The sequence below is a fragment of the Mobula birostris genome, chromosome X (assembly GCF_030028105.1).
Source record: "Mobula birostris isolate sMobBir1 chromosome X, sMobBir1.hap1, whole genome shotgun sequence".
NCBI lineage: Eukaryota > Metazoa > Chordata > Chondrichthyes > Myliobatiformes > Myliobatidae > Mobula > Mobula birostris.
The window spans coordinates 71,541,806-71,559,656 of NC_092402.1; the positions used below are offsets into that span (position 1 = coordinate 71,541,806).

Below are 17,851 nucleotides of genomic sequence, written 5' to 3' on the forward strand. Positions count from 1 at the left end.
TGCTGCGCAGGTTGACGCTGGTTAAAGCATACGGTGTGTTGGCCTTCATCAATCGTGGGATTGAGTTTAAGAGCCGAGAGGTAATGTTACAGCTATATAGGACCCTGGTCAGGCCCCACTTGGAGTAATGTGCTCATTTCTAGTCGCCTCACTACAGGAAAGATGTGGAAACCATAGGAAGGGTGCAGAGGAGATTTACAAGGATGTTGCCTGGATTGGGGAGCGTCCCTTATATAGGTTGAGTGAACTTGGCCTTTTCTCCTTGGAGCGACAGCGGATGAGAGGTGACCTGATAGAGGTGTTATAAAATGATGAGAGGCATTGATCATGTGGGCAGTCAGAGGCTTTTTCCCAGGGCTGAAATGGCTAACACGAGAGGGCACAGTTTTAAGGTGGTTGGAAGTAGGTACAGAGGAGATATCGGGGTAAGTTTTTTTATGCAGAGTGTGTTGAGTGCGTGGAATGCGCTGCCGGTGACGGTGGTGGAGGCAGATACTATAGGGTCTTTCAAGAGACTCCTGGATAGGTACGTGGAGCTTAGAAAAATAGAGGGCTATGGGTAACTCGAGGTAATTTCAAAGGTAGGGACATGTTCGGCACAGCTTTGTGGGCCGAAGGGCCTGTATTGTGCTGTAAGTTTCCTATGTTTCTATGTTACTTCCTCAATACTACTTGTCTTCATATCGTTCACAGACTTTGCAAAAAAGCCATCAATTCCGTCATCCAAGTCATTGATATAAACCATTTTGTTTGTGGAGACCATCCCTGCTCCAGAAGACATCCCGATGTTCAAAATACCCGAAGCCCGTTCACAAGGTTCTTAGCCACTAAGTCAACTGTCCTATCTTCCTCTTCCTACACTCATTAGCATGTGGCATAGAGAATGATCCTGAGATTATAACCGGAGAGGTCCTGCATACTGTTGTTCCAACCAATCCTAATAGTTTGAAAGGGGTTGAAACTGGGACACTTCACTTGTATCTGCTCGCAATTAACGTGAGGGACATACTACATTGACAGCCATTTCTACCCCTTGCGTTACCACGGGGATAATAAGAGCTTGTCACCTCTTAATCTCCTTGTTGATATCTCCCTTGTCAAAGTCTCTGCATTTAGACCTCAAGCCTTGCACTTTAGCCTCAGCAACAATCGCGCTCAATGGCTTAAGTTTACTGTGTCCTGCCTCTAAATTCCTTGTTACAGCTGCTTAAGCCTGTAATAACTGCCATATATCTGTAAGCTTCAGAGCTAATGATTCTTCAGCAGTTGAGGTTGGCCTCTGTTGTTCTGCCCTCAAATTTGAGGTTATCAAAATACTGTCGGTGTGTTATGTTTTATATTGGATGCTATTCAATAGCTCCTCCGCTTGTTGATCTCGTTCAACTCATGGATAAGTGACACATCAATTTAAATTTGTTTATTCAAAACCCTCTTACTTTCATTCTTTGCAATCTAATTCACACCTCCAAATAACTAATTTAACTGTTAATCTTGTACTGGAAGCTCTTAGTTAAGTCCCTTTCAATTTAACTTCATGATTAGGGACTTTGTTTTTAATTGTTATGGCTCTAAATGTTGAAACTCTTTGCAGAGATCCCCATAATTTATTTGAGACACTCCTTGAAGCACATCTCTTTTACCAACCCTTGGGCACCTGACCTACTATCTCGTTAGGTGGCTCAGTATCAGTTTTAAAATAACACCCTAGTTACTGACCTTGGGGTACTTTATTCTATTACAAGTCTGTACAAAACTTGCTGTTCTTGTTGCCTGGTTTCTAATATTGTGTTGGACATGACCATTTGTTTTTCACTTGCAGGCGGCAGTGCGCAGAATGGCGGTGGGCAGTGGAACGGGCTGCTATTGTGAGCCGCTGGAACTGGCTGCAAGCTCATGTATCAGATTTAGAGTATCGCATCCGCCAACAAACAGACATTTACAGGCAGATCCGTGCCAATAAGGTCAGTGCAGCAGTCAGGACATGGTGGGAGCCAATATGTTTATGCGGAGCCTTTCGGATCCCATTCTTTCTTATTGCATTGTTTTCTAAAGTATGTATAAAATCTGAATATTGAGAATTTTTATGCTATGTAAAACCTCTTCACTCTGTAAGAAAGACACTGGATTTGATGCTCAGGGTTAATGTAGTACATGTCTTAGTGATAGAATATTTGTAAAGTCCTTATTAGTTTGTATTTAGTAATAGGTAATAGAAAAGGGCACAAAAGTGATATTTCAGCAATGAGAAGTCTTTATAGTCGAGGTAGTTGGGTTGTACAAACGTAGATTAGAGATTTTCTAGTGAAGAAAATGGACATCCAAATCTAGAACTCTAGAAAACTAAATATATAGAGATTAAAATGAAACTGAAAGTGTTAACAAGAACCACGCAATACACTGAAAGGGGAATCAGTGGGGGGATGGCAAATATAACAGTGTATACCAGGATGTATCCAAGTATATTGTAAATATATAGGACTGACGGTCTCTCAAAAGAGTATTAACTTAGATGCATGAGACCCAGTTGACTTACTAAAGAAGAGCTTCACACCCCTTGACTGCATACGAGGATGCTGTCAGTATCATTGAAGAAGGTACGTTTAAAGAGTGTTCTAAGTTGAGAGGCAGATTAGGGTAAATGGTAAACTTTACCCCAAAATGCCAAAGACCATTGGTTTAAAATGAGGAATAAGATGTGGTGAACTGAAGACTGCTTATAGACTCCAATTTTGTGATTATGAAAATAGAGGAATCCAGGGTAAGTTGGCAAAACTGATTTAAAGGAAGCTGGATAGTGGGGCAGTGGATGATGAAGGGTTGATTATTTTTGTGATTGGAAGCCTGTGACCAGTGTTGTATGATAGAGATCATTGGGGCCCTAAATATTTGTTGGCATTTACAAGGTACATACATTTTCCAGGCAACTCAAAACGTTGGATTGTGTTAATCTGTGGGGCTATAATGGTGAGGTGGTCAGAAAGACTGAGAATCGGTGGATTAAGTTCAATCTCGATCAGTCTCTGAGGAATGAAGGACGAGCATTAAGACAGACAGGAACATGGGGACCTTGGTGTACAAATTCTGAAGTTGCCTGTACAGATAGACAAGGTGGTGAAGGTGACCTACAGGATATTTTCTTCAAGAGAGATTATGGTACAACTTGACAAAATATCAGTTAGGCCACAGCTGGATACGTCACCACATAGGAAGGACATGATTTCGGGGCATATTGACAAAGTTGTTCCTGACCAGGGAGCCTTCCAGCTTGGATCAGAGGAGGCTGAGTCATGGACTGATGGACATATAGAAAATGGAGGTATATACAGTGGTGTTAGAAAGTTTGTGAACCCTGTAGAATTTTCTCTATTTCTGTATAAATATGACCTAAGATGTGATCAGATCTTCACACAGGTTCTAAATCTAAAACCAATTAAATTACTACTACTACTACGTTGACTCAGGCCTAGGGGGCTGGCGTCGGGCAGTTAAATAAATAAATAAGTTTAAGGCAATTAAATAAATAACAACAACATTATACTTTTATTTATTGAGAACAATGATCCAATATTACATGTATTTGTTGGAAAAATTATGTGGACCTTTGCTTTCAGTAACTAGTGTGACCTCCTTGTACAGCAACAATTTCAACCAAATGTTTCCGGTAACTGTTGATCAGTCCTGTACATTAGCTTGGAGGAATTTTAGGCCATTCCTCCTTACAAAACTGCTTCAACTCTGGGATGTTGGTGGGCTTCCTTGCATGAACTGCTTGCTTCAGGTCCTTCCACAACATTTTTCTATAGGATTAAGGTCAGGACTTTAACTTGGCCATTCCAAAATGTGAATTTTCTTCTCTTTAAACCATTCTGGTGTTGATTTACTCTTGCCTTTTGAATCATTGTCTTGTTGCATTATCTAACTTCTATTCAGCTTCAAGTAACAGACTGCTACCCTGACATTCCCCTTAAAATGTCTTGATACAATTTTGAATTCATTTTTCCCTCAATGATTGCAAGCTGTCCAGGCCCTGAGGCAGCAAAACAGCCTCAAACCACAATGCTCCTTTCACCATGCTTCACAGTTGGAATGAGGTTTTGGTGTTGGTGTGCAGTGCCCTTCTTCCTCCAAGCATAGCAATGGTGCATTTCTGCTAAAAACTTTTGTCTCATCTGTCCTCAGAGCATTGTCCTAGAAGCATTGTAGAACATCCAGGTGGTCTTTTGCAAACTTGGGATGTGTAGCAATGTTGTGTTTTGGAGACCAATGGTTTCCCCCCCATGGTGTCCTTCCATGAAAACCATCTTGCTCAGTGTTTTTCTTATAGTGGACACATGAACAGAGACTTTAGCAAGTTCTAGAGATTTTTGAAGGTCTTCTGCTGTTGCCCTTGGGTTCTTTTTCACCTCCTTTAGCATGACATGTTGTGGTCTTGGTGTGATCTTCGCAGGATGCCCGCTCCTAGGGAGAGTAGCAACAGTACTGAGTTTCCTCCATTTGCAGACAATTTCTCTTACTGTGGACTGATGAACACTCAGGTCTTTAGAAACGCTTTTGTAGCCTTTTCCAGCTTCATGCATCTTTACAATTCTTCTTCTAAGGTCCTCTGAAAGTTGTTTTGATTGAGGCATGGTGGACATAAACAAATCATTCTTGAGAAGACCAGGCTCTGTCAGTAACCTGACTTTGTGTGCCTTTTTAATAGGGCAGGGCACCTCTCCAACCCATACTTCCAAACACATCTCATTGATTGGAACACCTGACTCCAAATACCTTTTGTAGAAGGCATTACCCTGGACATTCACATGCCTTTTCCACGTAATATTGGATCATTTATCTTAATAAATAAGTATTGTGTTGTTTATTTAATTGGCTTCTCTTTGTCTAGTTTTAGGACTTGTGTGAAGATCTGATCACATTTTAAGTTATAGTTATGCAGAAATATAAAATTCTACAGGGTTCACTAACTTTGTAGCACTATAGTATAGTCAATAGTGGTCAATAGTGAGTGTTCTCCATAATAATGGTATTTGAAACCACAATGCTTTGATTTAAAACAACTAACTCAAATTGCTGGAGGAACTCAGCAGGTCAAACAGCATCTGTGGAGAGGAATAAGCAGTTGATGTTTCGGGCTGAGACCCTTCATCGGAACTGGAAACTAAGACGGAAAAGCCAAAATAAAAAAGTTGGGGGAAGCCAAAATGAAAAAGAGAAGGAGTACATCTGGCAAGTGATGGGTGGGGGCGGGGGAGAAGTAGGTTGGTGGGGGGGAAGGGAGGGTGAAGTGAGAAACGAGGAGGCGATAGGTGAAAGAGCTAAAGGGCTGTACAAGAAGGAATCTAATAGGAGAGGAGAATGGACCATGGGAGGAAGAGAAGGAGGAAGGACACTAGAGGGAGGTCATGGGCGGGTGAGCTGAAGAGATGGGGTAAGAAGGGAGTCGGAATGGAATGAAAGAAGGGGTAGATGGGAGAAATTACAGGAAGTTAGAGAATTGATATTCATGCCGCCAGGCTGGAGACTACCCAGATGGAATGTGAGGTGTTGCTTCTGCAACCTGGGAGTGGCCTTATGGCAGAACAGGAGGCCATGGACCAACATGTCAGAATGGGATTTAGAATTAAAATGGGAAAACTATCATTGTTACTATAGTCCTATAAAACTGTATTAGTTCCTAATTGTTATCGATGGAGGTATTTATCCAGTGTACCTGTACGGTTTTGCATTCTTTTTGATTGACTGTAAATGAATAAAATCAGCACATGTACCTAGTGCAGATAATGGTCAGTCTTCATAAAATGTTTTTGATGATTACATCCTCCAATCTTCATTTTCATTGAAACATTCAAGATGATTGTCAATACCTTCAAATTCTGTGAAGTTCCTGTTGAAGTGGTGAAATAATTTAATTTTTCACTTCAAGCCTAAAAGCTTGAAACTGCAGTGAGCAAAACAGTTTTGAATTGTCTTACTGCTTATTTCTTGCCAAATATTAGTGACAAAAGTCAGTTTTTTTAACACAAACACACACAACTGATGTTATTTAAAAACTGTTCAAACTGTGTAGTTTCTAATGGTCATACAAGTGCGTGCGACTGACGCTAATTAAAAATTGTTCAGCACAGTCTCCTGTTCCGTTTAAGTAGCATAGTGTCCCAAATAAACAAAGAGTATCCCAGCTATTATCTTGATTAGTTCATGTTCCTTAAGAGTTATCCCAAATAAGCGGCTGTCCTGATTAACCAATGGCCCAGTTAACTAGAAGTAGAGAAATGTATTATCTCAATGTAGGTTTCTTGTTTGTTCAATTATTTTCTCCCCTTTTCCCAACTAGTATTTTTTTTAGTTATCTTCTAGTAATCTTGCATTAAATAAAATCAGAGTGAAATCATATTCTACTGTTCAATGAGATAGTTCCTTGTGTCAGATTTAACTTGGTGCTTGTCAATGGGATGACCTTGGAAGATGTGAAGCACTGCTGGACTGCATTAACAGGTACATAAAGTACTTCTAAGAAAATAGATGTTGGGTCTACCAATAAGGTAGTACTTATAAGTATTTACAAATCACTTCACGATCTCGAGGTTGATGCATAATATTACACAAAAATTTCAATTCACCAATCGCATTAAGCAGTCAAAGGTGGCTGATATGAAGCCACGTGATTGATTTAGAAGTTTTGAAATTTGTGAACGTTCTTATTTGAAGTTTTCCATTGACACTCTTAAAGCGTTTTATTTATTCCACTGATGAGATTTTCTTGGTCCATTTTTTGACAGAAAATGAGGAACAGTGGACATGATTATTTTGCATCATCATTTACCTTAGAGCAGAATAGAATTGCAGCTAATATAAGAATACTTGCATGGCATAGTTAACTAGAATTTACTGTAAGCCATATGTGAAATGACAGCCATGATTGAGTAAATGCCAACAAAACAAATCAAGTATCCTGGATCAGATAGTCTTTAATCTTACAGTTTACAAGTAAATAGTGGCAAATTTTAGATTTTCCTTCTGTCATTTTCTAAGTCCTGTTGATTTCGGAATTAGGAAAAGTGTGTCTCCCTCTGCCATTTAAGAAAGGCAAGAACAGGAAATGATATTTATCAGGCAGTTATTGGCCAACAGTTAAGGATAGTATCTGAACACCTTCAGTTTCTCAGAGGTGACCCATGCCCAACGAACCTAATTGTGGAGTCAACTGAAGCAGCAGGGAGATGAAAGGCTTATAAACTCTTAATAGTTTTCAGATCTTAAAGTTGAAGCTCAAGGAATTGGAAACAAATCATGAATGAAGTTAAGAAATAGGTCAGGCGTCTTTAAGCAATTGAAATATTGAATAGGTACTTGACAGTGGACTTCCTGAGTGGATGTGTGTTGGGTTGAAAACTGTTGGCCACATTTCTAAGCTAGTTACATGATAGGTGATTTTTCTATCCCATCTAGGAATGTTGATGTCAACAAAGATAGGCAGTATTCTAAGTGTGGGTGGCATCGTAAAACTGTTACATAATTGTCCTTCCTTTGTCATTTGACCTTTGCCAAATGGATGCATCATAGATAAATGAGGTCAGTTTATTTGGTCCACTGAAAAAGGACAGTAATTTCTAAACAATGAGAAGTTTAACAAAGCAACTTTTGGAGGCTTTGTAAGCATTGGCCATTAAAATATCTCACATACTACAGAAAAATGAAAAGGGCAAACATTGGCATTTATATGTCTGCAACCCCCTCACTGTATGCAAACTTGGCTCGATAGTCGGCTTTGCTAACAGCCACACGAAACAGCAGTGAGACGGCCACCTTGTATAAACAATATACACCTAGGGTTGATATGATTTGGGGTTTAGCCAAGCAGGAATGTCAAGGTGTTCTGATTAAAGAAACCTTGATTTGAGCTAATGCTGTGTAAGTACTGCTCATACACAGTTGTTGGTCAGCACAAAATAACAGATTGTACACAGCGTAAGATTTTAAAGACAGTTTATATACAAATTTCAGCTTTATGGAACAGTTAGTAGGGAAAAGAAAAAAAAATAAAAGAGCCCATTACAGTTAACCCAGTCCAAATGTGCACATAAAGTTGGAGCTCATCTTGAAGTTGTCCTTTTATTCGTGTGCTGGACCCATGGTCTGCTTGAAAACACACACCGCATTCTGAACTTCAGTCAAAATCCATCTTGAACCAACGGGCTCTCTCTCAGGAGTATTGACCCTTCCTCCTTGGAGCCTTTCATCTGCACAAAGCACTTCATGCAACAGGGACTCTCCTTCCCACGGCATTCTCAGCCATCCTCCCCCCTGTCCTCTGTGCAGCTCCCGCCAATAAAAAAAATAGAAACCACACTGTCCATTACAAATCTCTCTCCGCCCCGCTCTCTCAAACTTTCTCCTGATTCCACCATCCTGATTGGCTGACACAACATTCCTAAGTTGAACATCATAGCCCCTCATCTTTTAGCCGAAACCAAAGCATCCTAAAAGCAGAACACACTGCTTTTACAGAACTGCTAAAATTAAATACCTCACAGCATAGCACCAGAAATCTTAACCAGGGCATTATATTCTCCCCCCGCCAAATGTAGTCATGTCCCCATGTCTTAGGAACTTATTAAACCATTATTAATGAATTTTGTGGTCCAGGACCCCAATCCATTTGTAAATGGAAGTAGCATATCACCCTATGGGAATGGACACAACACTTGTTTCCCAGGTGCATTCTCTGCCAGCCTAGCTAGGGGTTTCCTAACTCTCTGAGACCTCCTTATCTCATCTTCAGCTTCTCCAGCTTCAATCACTCCTTGTGACCCTTCCTGTCTACCAGAGGGTGCCTCCTCCTGTATATCACTCGTATCTTCTGACGGTTCAGATCCCCCTGCTCCATGACTGAACATAACTTGCTTCAGTTTAAGCAGGTGCTGCTGAACATCTTCAACCTCCACTGGTGCTAACTGGCGAGGCCTCTCTTGGAAAGGAGTGTCCTCGGTCACTCTAATAGTGTGGCAAGTAGTTGTGGAGCAACCAACATTAGACTCGTCAGTAGAAAAAGTATCTTTGCGTTCTAACATCTCAGTTAATCTTTTCCATTCCCCGAGCATCGGTGAGTCACCTAAGTTGCATGACCTCGATGTTGACATCCTTGATTCAGGAGACTGTTTCTCTTTGGTTTCCTCCGGAAAACTAGACACTACAATCACAGGAAAGAAGAGGGTAAGTTGGCACCCCACCTCTGAGTGTAACCTCTCTTCCTGAGGTGTTTCTGATAATCAGTGGCACTCCTGCAGGTAAGCGTGACTCTTCTTCGTGATCATCAGGAGCATCCACCTGTATGGCTGAGGCATTGGGCTTTTCTGCAAATTTAGGGGTTCCTGTCATTCTAGTTACTCTTCCAGGATATAACATGATAGGTTTAGACTGGGCGTACCACACATTTCCTTGTTTCTGCTCATCATCCTGCTTAGGAGGAACTTGTACCTTCTCAAAAGCAGCTCTGAACACAGGGTGACTGGACAAGTGTTTCAAAAAGTTCTCTCCATTTCTCTCCTTGCATGCTCCCACGAGCCTTCTCACAATGGAAATATTTGTTTTCACAAGAATGGAAGCTCTGCCCTTTTAGACCAGAACCGGGCAGACCCATACTGGTGTGTCAATAGTCTCAGTTACTACAACATCTGCTTCTGAAAACTCCAGTTTCAAACCATTGTACAGGTACTCATCAGTACTAAACCTATGAATCTGAAGGGCACTGAGCGGTATCAATGGTAAATGCGTCAAATGCCGGTTGTAAGAGGATTGATAAAGCAAAGTAACTTTAGAACCTGTGTCAAGTATGGCTCTAGCATAAACACCTTCAATTTGTATGGATACATTAGAGCTTGGTCCTACTAAACCTGCACTGTATTTCCCTTGATACACTGATTGGAACGCATCCTTTCTGAAATGCCAGCCTGTTCCTTTACTGGGTTCTCTGCATTTTTGCATCTTCTCTGTTTGATTAACCGCTGACACTCTTTTTGAAGATTTTCCTGCCTCTCACCGTTTCGCTTGAAATGTCCATCTTCACAGTTGTAACAGAAAATATCTGTCACTGGTCTAGACGAGAGACCATTTTCAGCAACAATCTGCTGCGTTGTATGGGTTGGGTTTCCCATGAGGCGTATTACATTTAGCTGAAACATTAGCAGACATCAGTCGAATCAGCTTGAAGGCTTTTCACCTCATTTCTCAAAAGCTCTATCTCCATGGCATCAGGGGTCACTTTAGCAACAGAGGCTACCACTGAAGACACTACTCGGCTTTTGGCAATGTCATGCTTCTCAATTGTGTTTTTGTCCCCTCTAACTTCTCTAAATAACTTGGTAAAAGATGGAGGAAAGTGCATCTTGCAGGACATTTGAATGCTTAGAGCATTCATGTGACAGCACGCCCTTCACAACTTGCTCCATTCTCAAATAATTTCTCTCAGACAGTTGAATGCCCCCTTTTGTGACACAAACAATGCAGCAGTTTCTCCAGCCTGAAAAGGTAGGCAGACAGCTTCTCCTGTTCCTCCTGGAATGTGTGACTATTCTTCATCATCAGATTGGCTGTGGTTTCAGCAGTGCCAAAGGCATCTTCCAGAACTTGCAAGTAATTAGCTGACGTGACTAATGGGTTCTCTGCCTTGAGGAACCTCACTACGTCAGCCGTCGGACCCTTTAAGCTCTCTCCCAGTCTCTGTTCTTAATCATATTATCTGAGCACTGCCATTCATCCAGTACCTGAGATGTCTGGTCAGCCCAAGCCCCATATTCCTCTTCCCCATCGGGTGTTGGCTTGACCTCAGAGAGCACTCCCACCCTACGATAACTTTGGCTCTCCGCAGGTACACTTCTGCATTTATCAACCAGTGATGTAATGGTCAAAACCGGCTCAGAATTTAAATCAACCACTGAAGGACCCATTAGACCTTTCACATCAGACAACTCCTTTCCCTCACTTTGCAGAAACGAGAACAACTTGTCTTTAAAGTCTTCACCCTCAGCTACATGTCCCCTTCTCTAAAGATACAGACTGTCCATGCCCCTGCCTCTCCAGGGTCTCCCAACCTATCAGGCAGCACGACTTCAGTCATGTCACTGCTGGTCTGGACTAACATGACATCCTTACCAGCCAATTGGTCAAAACGCCATTCAATCAGCATAACCTTCCCCAAAACCTTTATAGGATTTAGCACTCTGAATACCTGTTCATTGGGAATTCAGACATCCACCCCACTCAAAATAAAAGCTTTATTTGTGGATAATCTCTCTGAATCACACCAAACCTTAATCTCTGTGGCGTCCGTAATAAAGTACTTTTGTCATTTTCCCCAACACTAGTTTGAACACAGGTTTAAACAAACAAACTGCTTAATCAATTAGCAGCAATCACACAGCATGCAGTGAATCGCCAGACAATAACTCCCGCAAATGTAGCCTCCTCACCGAGCCCGTATGCAAACTTGCCTTGTTAGCCATCTCTGCTAACAGCCATGGGACTCAGCGGTGAGAAGGCCACCTTTCATAAGTAATATACTGTACATCTAGGCTCGATATGATTTGGGGTTCAGCCAAACAGGAATATTGTGATGTTTCGATTAAAGAAACCTCGATTTGAGCAAATGCTGTGAAAATACTGCTCCTGCACAATTGTCGGTTGACATGAAATAACATCGTATACCACATAGAATTTTAAAGACAGTATATTTACAAACTTCAGCTTAATGGAACACTTAGTAGGAAAAACAAAAGAAAAAAAAAACAAAAGGGCCTATTTCAGTTAACAGAGTCCAAACATGCACATAAAGTTGGAGCTCATCTTGACATTGTCTTTTTACTTGTGCACTGGACCAATGGTCTGTGTGAAAGCACACTCAAACCAATGGGCTCTCTCTTGGGAGTACTGGCCCTTCCTCCTTGGAGCCATTTATCTGCACAAAACACTTTGTACAACAGGGGTGCTTCTTCCCACAGCATTCTCAGCAAGCTTCCCTCCTGTCCTCTTTGCAGCTCCTGCCAAAAACAAAACCCACGAAGCACCCTGTCCGTCACAAATCTCTCCCTGCCTCGCTCTCGAGCTTTCTCCCAATTCCACCATCCTGATTGGCTGACGCAACATTCTTAAGTTGAGTATCCTTGTCCCCTTTAGCCGAAACCAGAACATCCTAAAAGCAGAACACACTACTTCTACGGAACTGCTAAAATAAAATACCTACAGCATAGCAATAAAAATCTTAACCAGGGCATTACATGTGCAAGACCGGAATCCAAGGGATTAGAAGTTGCACCTCTTTTATGCAAAACCCTAGGCATCGTATGTGTGTGGAGCAGTGGGTAAAGATATGGAATTGAAGGTTAATGGTGGGGGTGATGGAATGCAATACACATATAACTGATCTTTGAGGATTAATTTGCAGGAGATTCACATTTGTATTGTATTCCCTGGAATCTGCATGATAATGATTTGACTGAACTCTTATCAATTTAACTGGTGAACATATAACTGCAGGAGAATAGGGAGGATTAACCCATTTGGCCCTTCAGGCTTGTCACACCATTCGGTATGATAATTCAGTTGATCTATGCTAGCCTTAACTTCTCTTCTATGGCAGTTTCCCATAACACTCAGTTCTTTTAATATATGTATTGATCTGGTCTCCTCCACCTACTGGGGCACAGAATTCCAGTGATTCACTTTGTTCAGAGAAGAAATTAGAATGGGTTTCCAAATTTGTGTTATGGTAAATCTCAGAAGTGCATGTCTAAAATTTACCCAGGCTTTGGAGTTATGAGGTAAGAAAGCACTGTTATATCTGATGGGTTTTGGAATCTTAAAAATGTATTCTTCAAATTGTAGTTGCTGCCTGACTACTTAATAGTTGATAGTGTGTGCATGAGCTCAGTTCACCAACCAGTGAAAACCTTGCTGAACAAGCATAGGTCTGAATGGTCTACTGTCCCTTGATGCATAACTAAATGTATTAGTCTTTGTTCAAAATTTCCTTTTAATTATTTTTACTAAATATTTTGTGCAGATTTTTGAGATTAAGGTGCACGCAAAGTTCTGTGAAGTTTAAATAGAATGTTTTAAAATTTGGTAATTGTGCTTCATTTACAGTGGCATGCAAAAGTTTGGGCACCCCTGGTCAAAATTTCTGTTACTATGAATAGCTAAGCGAGTAAAAGATGACCTGATTTCCAAAAGGCATAAGGTTAAGGATGACACATTTCTTTAATATTTTAAGCAAGATTACTTTTTTATTTCCATCTTTTACAGTTTCAAAATAACAAAAAAGGAAAAGGGCCTGAAGCAAAAGTTTGGGCACCCTGCATGGTCGGTACTTAGTAACACCCCCTTTGGCAAGTATCACAGCTTGTAAACACTTTCTGTAGCCAGCTAAGAATCTTTCAATTCTTGTTTGGGGGATTTTCGCTCAATCTTCCTTGCAAAAAGCTTCTAGTTCTGTGAGATTCTTGGGCTGTCTTGCATGCACTACTCTCTTGAGGTCTATCCACAGATTTTCGATGATGTTTAGGTCAGGACTTGTGAAGGCCATGGCAAAACCTTCAGCTTGCGCCTCTTGAGGTAGTCAATTGTGGATTTTGAGGTGTGTTTAGGATCATTATCCTGTTGTAGAAGCCATCCTCTTTTCATCTTCAGCTTTTTTTTCTCAGACGGTGTGTTGTTTGCTTCCAGAATTTGCTGGTATTTAATTGAATCCATTCTTCCCTGTGCCAGTGACATGTTTCCCGTGCCACTGGCTGCAACACAAGCCCAAAGCATGATCGATCCACCCCTGTGCTAACAGTTGGAGAGGTGTTCTTTTCATGAAATTCTGCACCCTTTTTTCTCCAAACATACCTTTGCTCATTGCAACCAAAAAGTTCTACTTTAACTTCATCAGTCCACAGGACTTGTTTCCAAAATGCATCAGGCTTGTTTAGATGTTCCTTTGCAAACTTCTGACGCTGAATTTTGTGGTGAGGATGCAGGAAAGGTTTTCTTTTGATGACTCTTCCATGAAGGTCATATTTGTGCAGGTGTTGCTGCACAGTAGAACAGTGCACCACCACTCCAGAGTCTGCTAAATCTTACTGAAGGTCTTTTGCAGTCAAGTCGCTTTTTATTGTGATTTTGACCATAAACTGCTGGTACAGTACACAGTAAAAACGAAACAGCATTCCTCCAGGACCATGGTGCTCCGTGAAACAACACAAAACTACACTAGACTAAGTGAGACAACACAAGGCTACACTAGACTATGTAAGACAACACAAAAAGTACACTAGACTACAGACCTACACAGGACTACATAAGGTGCACAAAACAGTGCAGGGCAGTACAATAAATAATAAACAAGACAATGGGCCACTGTAGAGGACAAATTACAATATAATAAATGATGTAGATGTTAATCTAGTCTCTGGGTATAAAGGAGTCTGATGGCTTGGGGGAAGAAACTGTTGCACAGTCTGGTCGTGAGAGCCGGAATGCTTTGGTACCTTTTGCCAGATGGCAGGAGGGAGAAGAGTTTGTATGAGGGGTGCGTGGGGTCCTTCACAATGCTGTTGGCTTTATGGGTGCAGTGTGTAGTGTATATGGGGGTTTTGATTTGCTTTTCTAGCAATCCTACGAGCAGTTCTCTCGGAAAGTTTTCTTGGTCTTCCAGACCACAACTTGACCTGTACCGTTCCTGTTAACTGCCATTTCTTAATTACATTACGAACTGAGGAAATGGCTACCTAAAAATGCTTTGCTATCTTCTTATAGCCTTCTCCTGCTTTGTGGGCATCATTTATTTTAATTTTTAGAGTGCTAGGCAGCTGCTTAGAGGAGCCCATGGCTGCTGATTGTTGGGACAAGGTTTGAGGAGTCAGGGTATTTATAAAGCTTTGAAATTTGCATCACCTGGCCTTTCCTGATGATGTCTGTGAACAAGCCATAGCCCTAACAAGCTAACTAAGGCTTGAGACCTTGGTAAAAGTTATCTGAGAGCTCAAATCTCATGGGGTGCCCAAACTTTTGCATGGTGTTCCTTACCTTTTATTCACTCTAAAATTGTACAAAACAAAATTAATACACTAATCTTGCTTAAAATGTTGAAAAGAATGTTTCATCTTTAACTTTATGACTTTTGGAGATCAGTTCATCTTCTACTCACTTAACTATTCACAATAGCAGAAATTTTGACCAGGGGTGCCCAAACTTTTGCATGCCATTGTATATGTTGTCTTGAGCAAATACCAATTAATTGAGTTATTCCTCACAGGGTTCAGTTGTGCTTGGAGATGTTCCCCCCTTGGAAGATTGCTCCCCAGATAGAGAAGAATGTCCATCTCTAACTGAACGGAAAGCACATGGTGCTGGAGGCAATGTGGAGATGTCAGTCTGTGAACATTCTTCGTTGCCCAGAAATGCCGGTAAACAGGTAGGATTCAAACATGTGATTTTGATCTTGGTCTGGTTCTCTCAACAATCCTCTCAGGAGTGTTCTGTTTCTGGACAATTCCCAAGAAATATTGAGCTAGCAGCCTTTGGAATTAAAACTGCATAAAGACATTGGTAAGAAGTAGAAATCCCCTTTGTACCTGTGAATTAGTATTTGCTGCAGTGAAACTCTTAACCTGGCATGCTCAGGACTTCAGTGATGTTGGACTGGCAGATTTTCCAGTTTATTGGATGTCTTTTCAATAAATACTCCAATGCACTTTTAATTAATTTTTAAGCTGTTGAACACTGTAATAAATCTCTCTCTGCCCCGCTCTCTCGAACTTTCTCCTGATTCCGCCACCCTGATTGGCTGACACAATATTCCTAAGTTGAACATCACTGTCCCTTTTAGCCGAAACCAAAACATCCTGAAAGCAGAATACACTACCTTTTCTTAGCTTGATTATCCTTCAAGCTAAGACCATAAGACCTAGGAGCAGAAGTAAGCCATTCAGACTATCGAGTCTGCTCCACCATTCTGTCATGGCTGATTTAATATTCCTCTCAACTTCATTCTCCTGCTTTCTCCCCGGCATGATCAATCAAGAGTCTATCAACCTCTGATTTAAATATACTCAATGACTTGATCTGCACAGCCATCTGTGGCAATTCCTCTGGCTAAAGAATTTTCTTTTGTCATCTCTGTTCTAATGAATGTCCCACAATTCTTTGAGGCTTTACCCTCTGGTCCTAGACTTCCCCACTATAGAAAACTTGCTCTCCATGTCCACTCTATCTGGACCTTTCAATATTGGATAGGTTTCAATGAGATTCCCCCTGCCCCCCCCCCCAATTCTTCTCAACTCCAGTGAGAACAGACCCATAGCCATCAGATGCCCCTTATACGTTAACACTTTAATTACTGGGATCATTCTCATGAACTTCCTCTGGACTCTTTCCAGTGCTAGTACGTTCTTAGAGAAGGGGCCCAAAGCTGCTCATCATACTCTCAAGTGCGATCTGACCAATGCCTTGTAAAGCCTCAGCTTCTGTATTCTAGTCCTCTTGAAATGAATGCTCACATTGCATTTGCCTTCGTCACCACCGACTCAACCTGCAAGTTGACCTTTAGGGAATCCCGCATGAGGACTCCCAAATCCCAATGCACCTCTGATTTTTGAATTTTCTCCCAATTTAGAAAATAGTCCACATCTTTATTCTTTCTGCCAAAGTGCATGACCACGCACTTACCTGCATTATATTCCATCTGGCACTTTTTTGCCAATTACTCTAATCTGTCTGAGTCCTTCTGCAGACTTCCTGTTTCCTCAACACTACTTGTCCCTCCACCTATCTTTGTGTTGTTTGTAAACTTGGCCAAAAAACCATCAATTCCTTCATTCAAATCAATGACATATATCATGAAAAGAAGTGGCGGCAACATCAGCCCCTGCAACACATCACTATTCACTGGTAGCCAAGCAGAAAAGGCTCCCTTTATTTCCACTCTTTGCCTCCTGCTAGTCAGCCAATCTTCTATCCATTATCGTACCTTTCCAGTAATACCACAGGCTTTTATTTTGTTAAGCAGCCTTATGTGCAGCACCTTGTCAAAGGCCTAATGAAAATCCAAATGAATAACATCCATTGATTCTCCTTTGTTTACCCTGCCTGTTATTTCCTCAAAAAATTGAACAGATTTGTCAGGTTAAGATTTTCCCTTTAGAAAACCATACTGATTTTGGCCTATATTATCCTGTGCCTCATTACCCTGAAACCTTATCCTAAATAGTAGACTCCAATATTTTTCCAACCACTGAAGTCAGGCTAACTGGCCTATGGTTTCCTCCTCCTGCCTCCCAGCCTTATTATATAGTGGAGTGACATTTGCAATTTTTCTGTGATTCTTGAAGGACCATGCCTCCACCATCTCTTCAGCTACGTCTTTCAGAACCCTGAACTGTTGTCCATCTGGTCCAGGTGACTCATCTATCTTCAGATTTTTCAGCTTCCCAAATACCTTTTCCTTAGTAATAGCGATGACGCTCACTTCTGCCCCTGACAACTCTTGCATTTCTGGCATTTGCTAGTGTCTTCCACAGTGAAAACGGATGCAAAACACTTATTAAGTTTCTCTGCCATTTCTTTGTCCAGCATTATTACCTCTCCAGCGTCATTTTCCAGTGGTCTGATAACCACGTTCATCTCTCTTTTGCTCCTTATATATCTGAAAAAAACTTTTTGTATCCTGTTTTATACGTTGGTCCTTCATATTACCTTTATATTTCACTTTTTCTCTTTTATGGCCTTTTTAGTTGCCTTCTGTTGGTTATTTTAAAACTTCCCAATCCTCTACCTTCCCACTAATTTTTGCTATAACATTTGCCCTCTCTAAGCA

General features: G+C 41.1%; 1 protein-coding gene across 6 annotated transcripts in view; it reads left to right on the forward strand.

Moving 5' to 3' along the window:
- kansl1b (KAT8 regulatory NSL complex subunit 1b) overlaps window positions 1–17,851 on the forward strand; it is a 200,199-nt gene that overhangs the window by 98,675 nt on the left and 83,673 nt on the right. For 5 of the 6 annotated variants that reach the window (XM_072249272.1, XM_072249273.1, XM_072249271.1 and 2 more), the window contains 2 exons: window positions 1,820–1,961; window positions 15,293–15,451. In XM_072249272.1, coding sequence (XP_072105373.1) covers window positions 1,820–1,961; window positions 15,293–15,451 — 301 coding nt within the window. The remainder of the gene's footprint in view (window positions 1–1,819; window positions 1,962–15,292; window positions 15,452–17,851) is intronic. The other variant, XM_072249276.1, reaches the window with a different exon arrangement.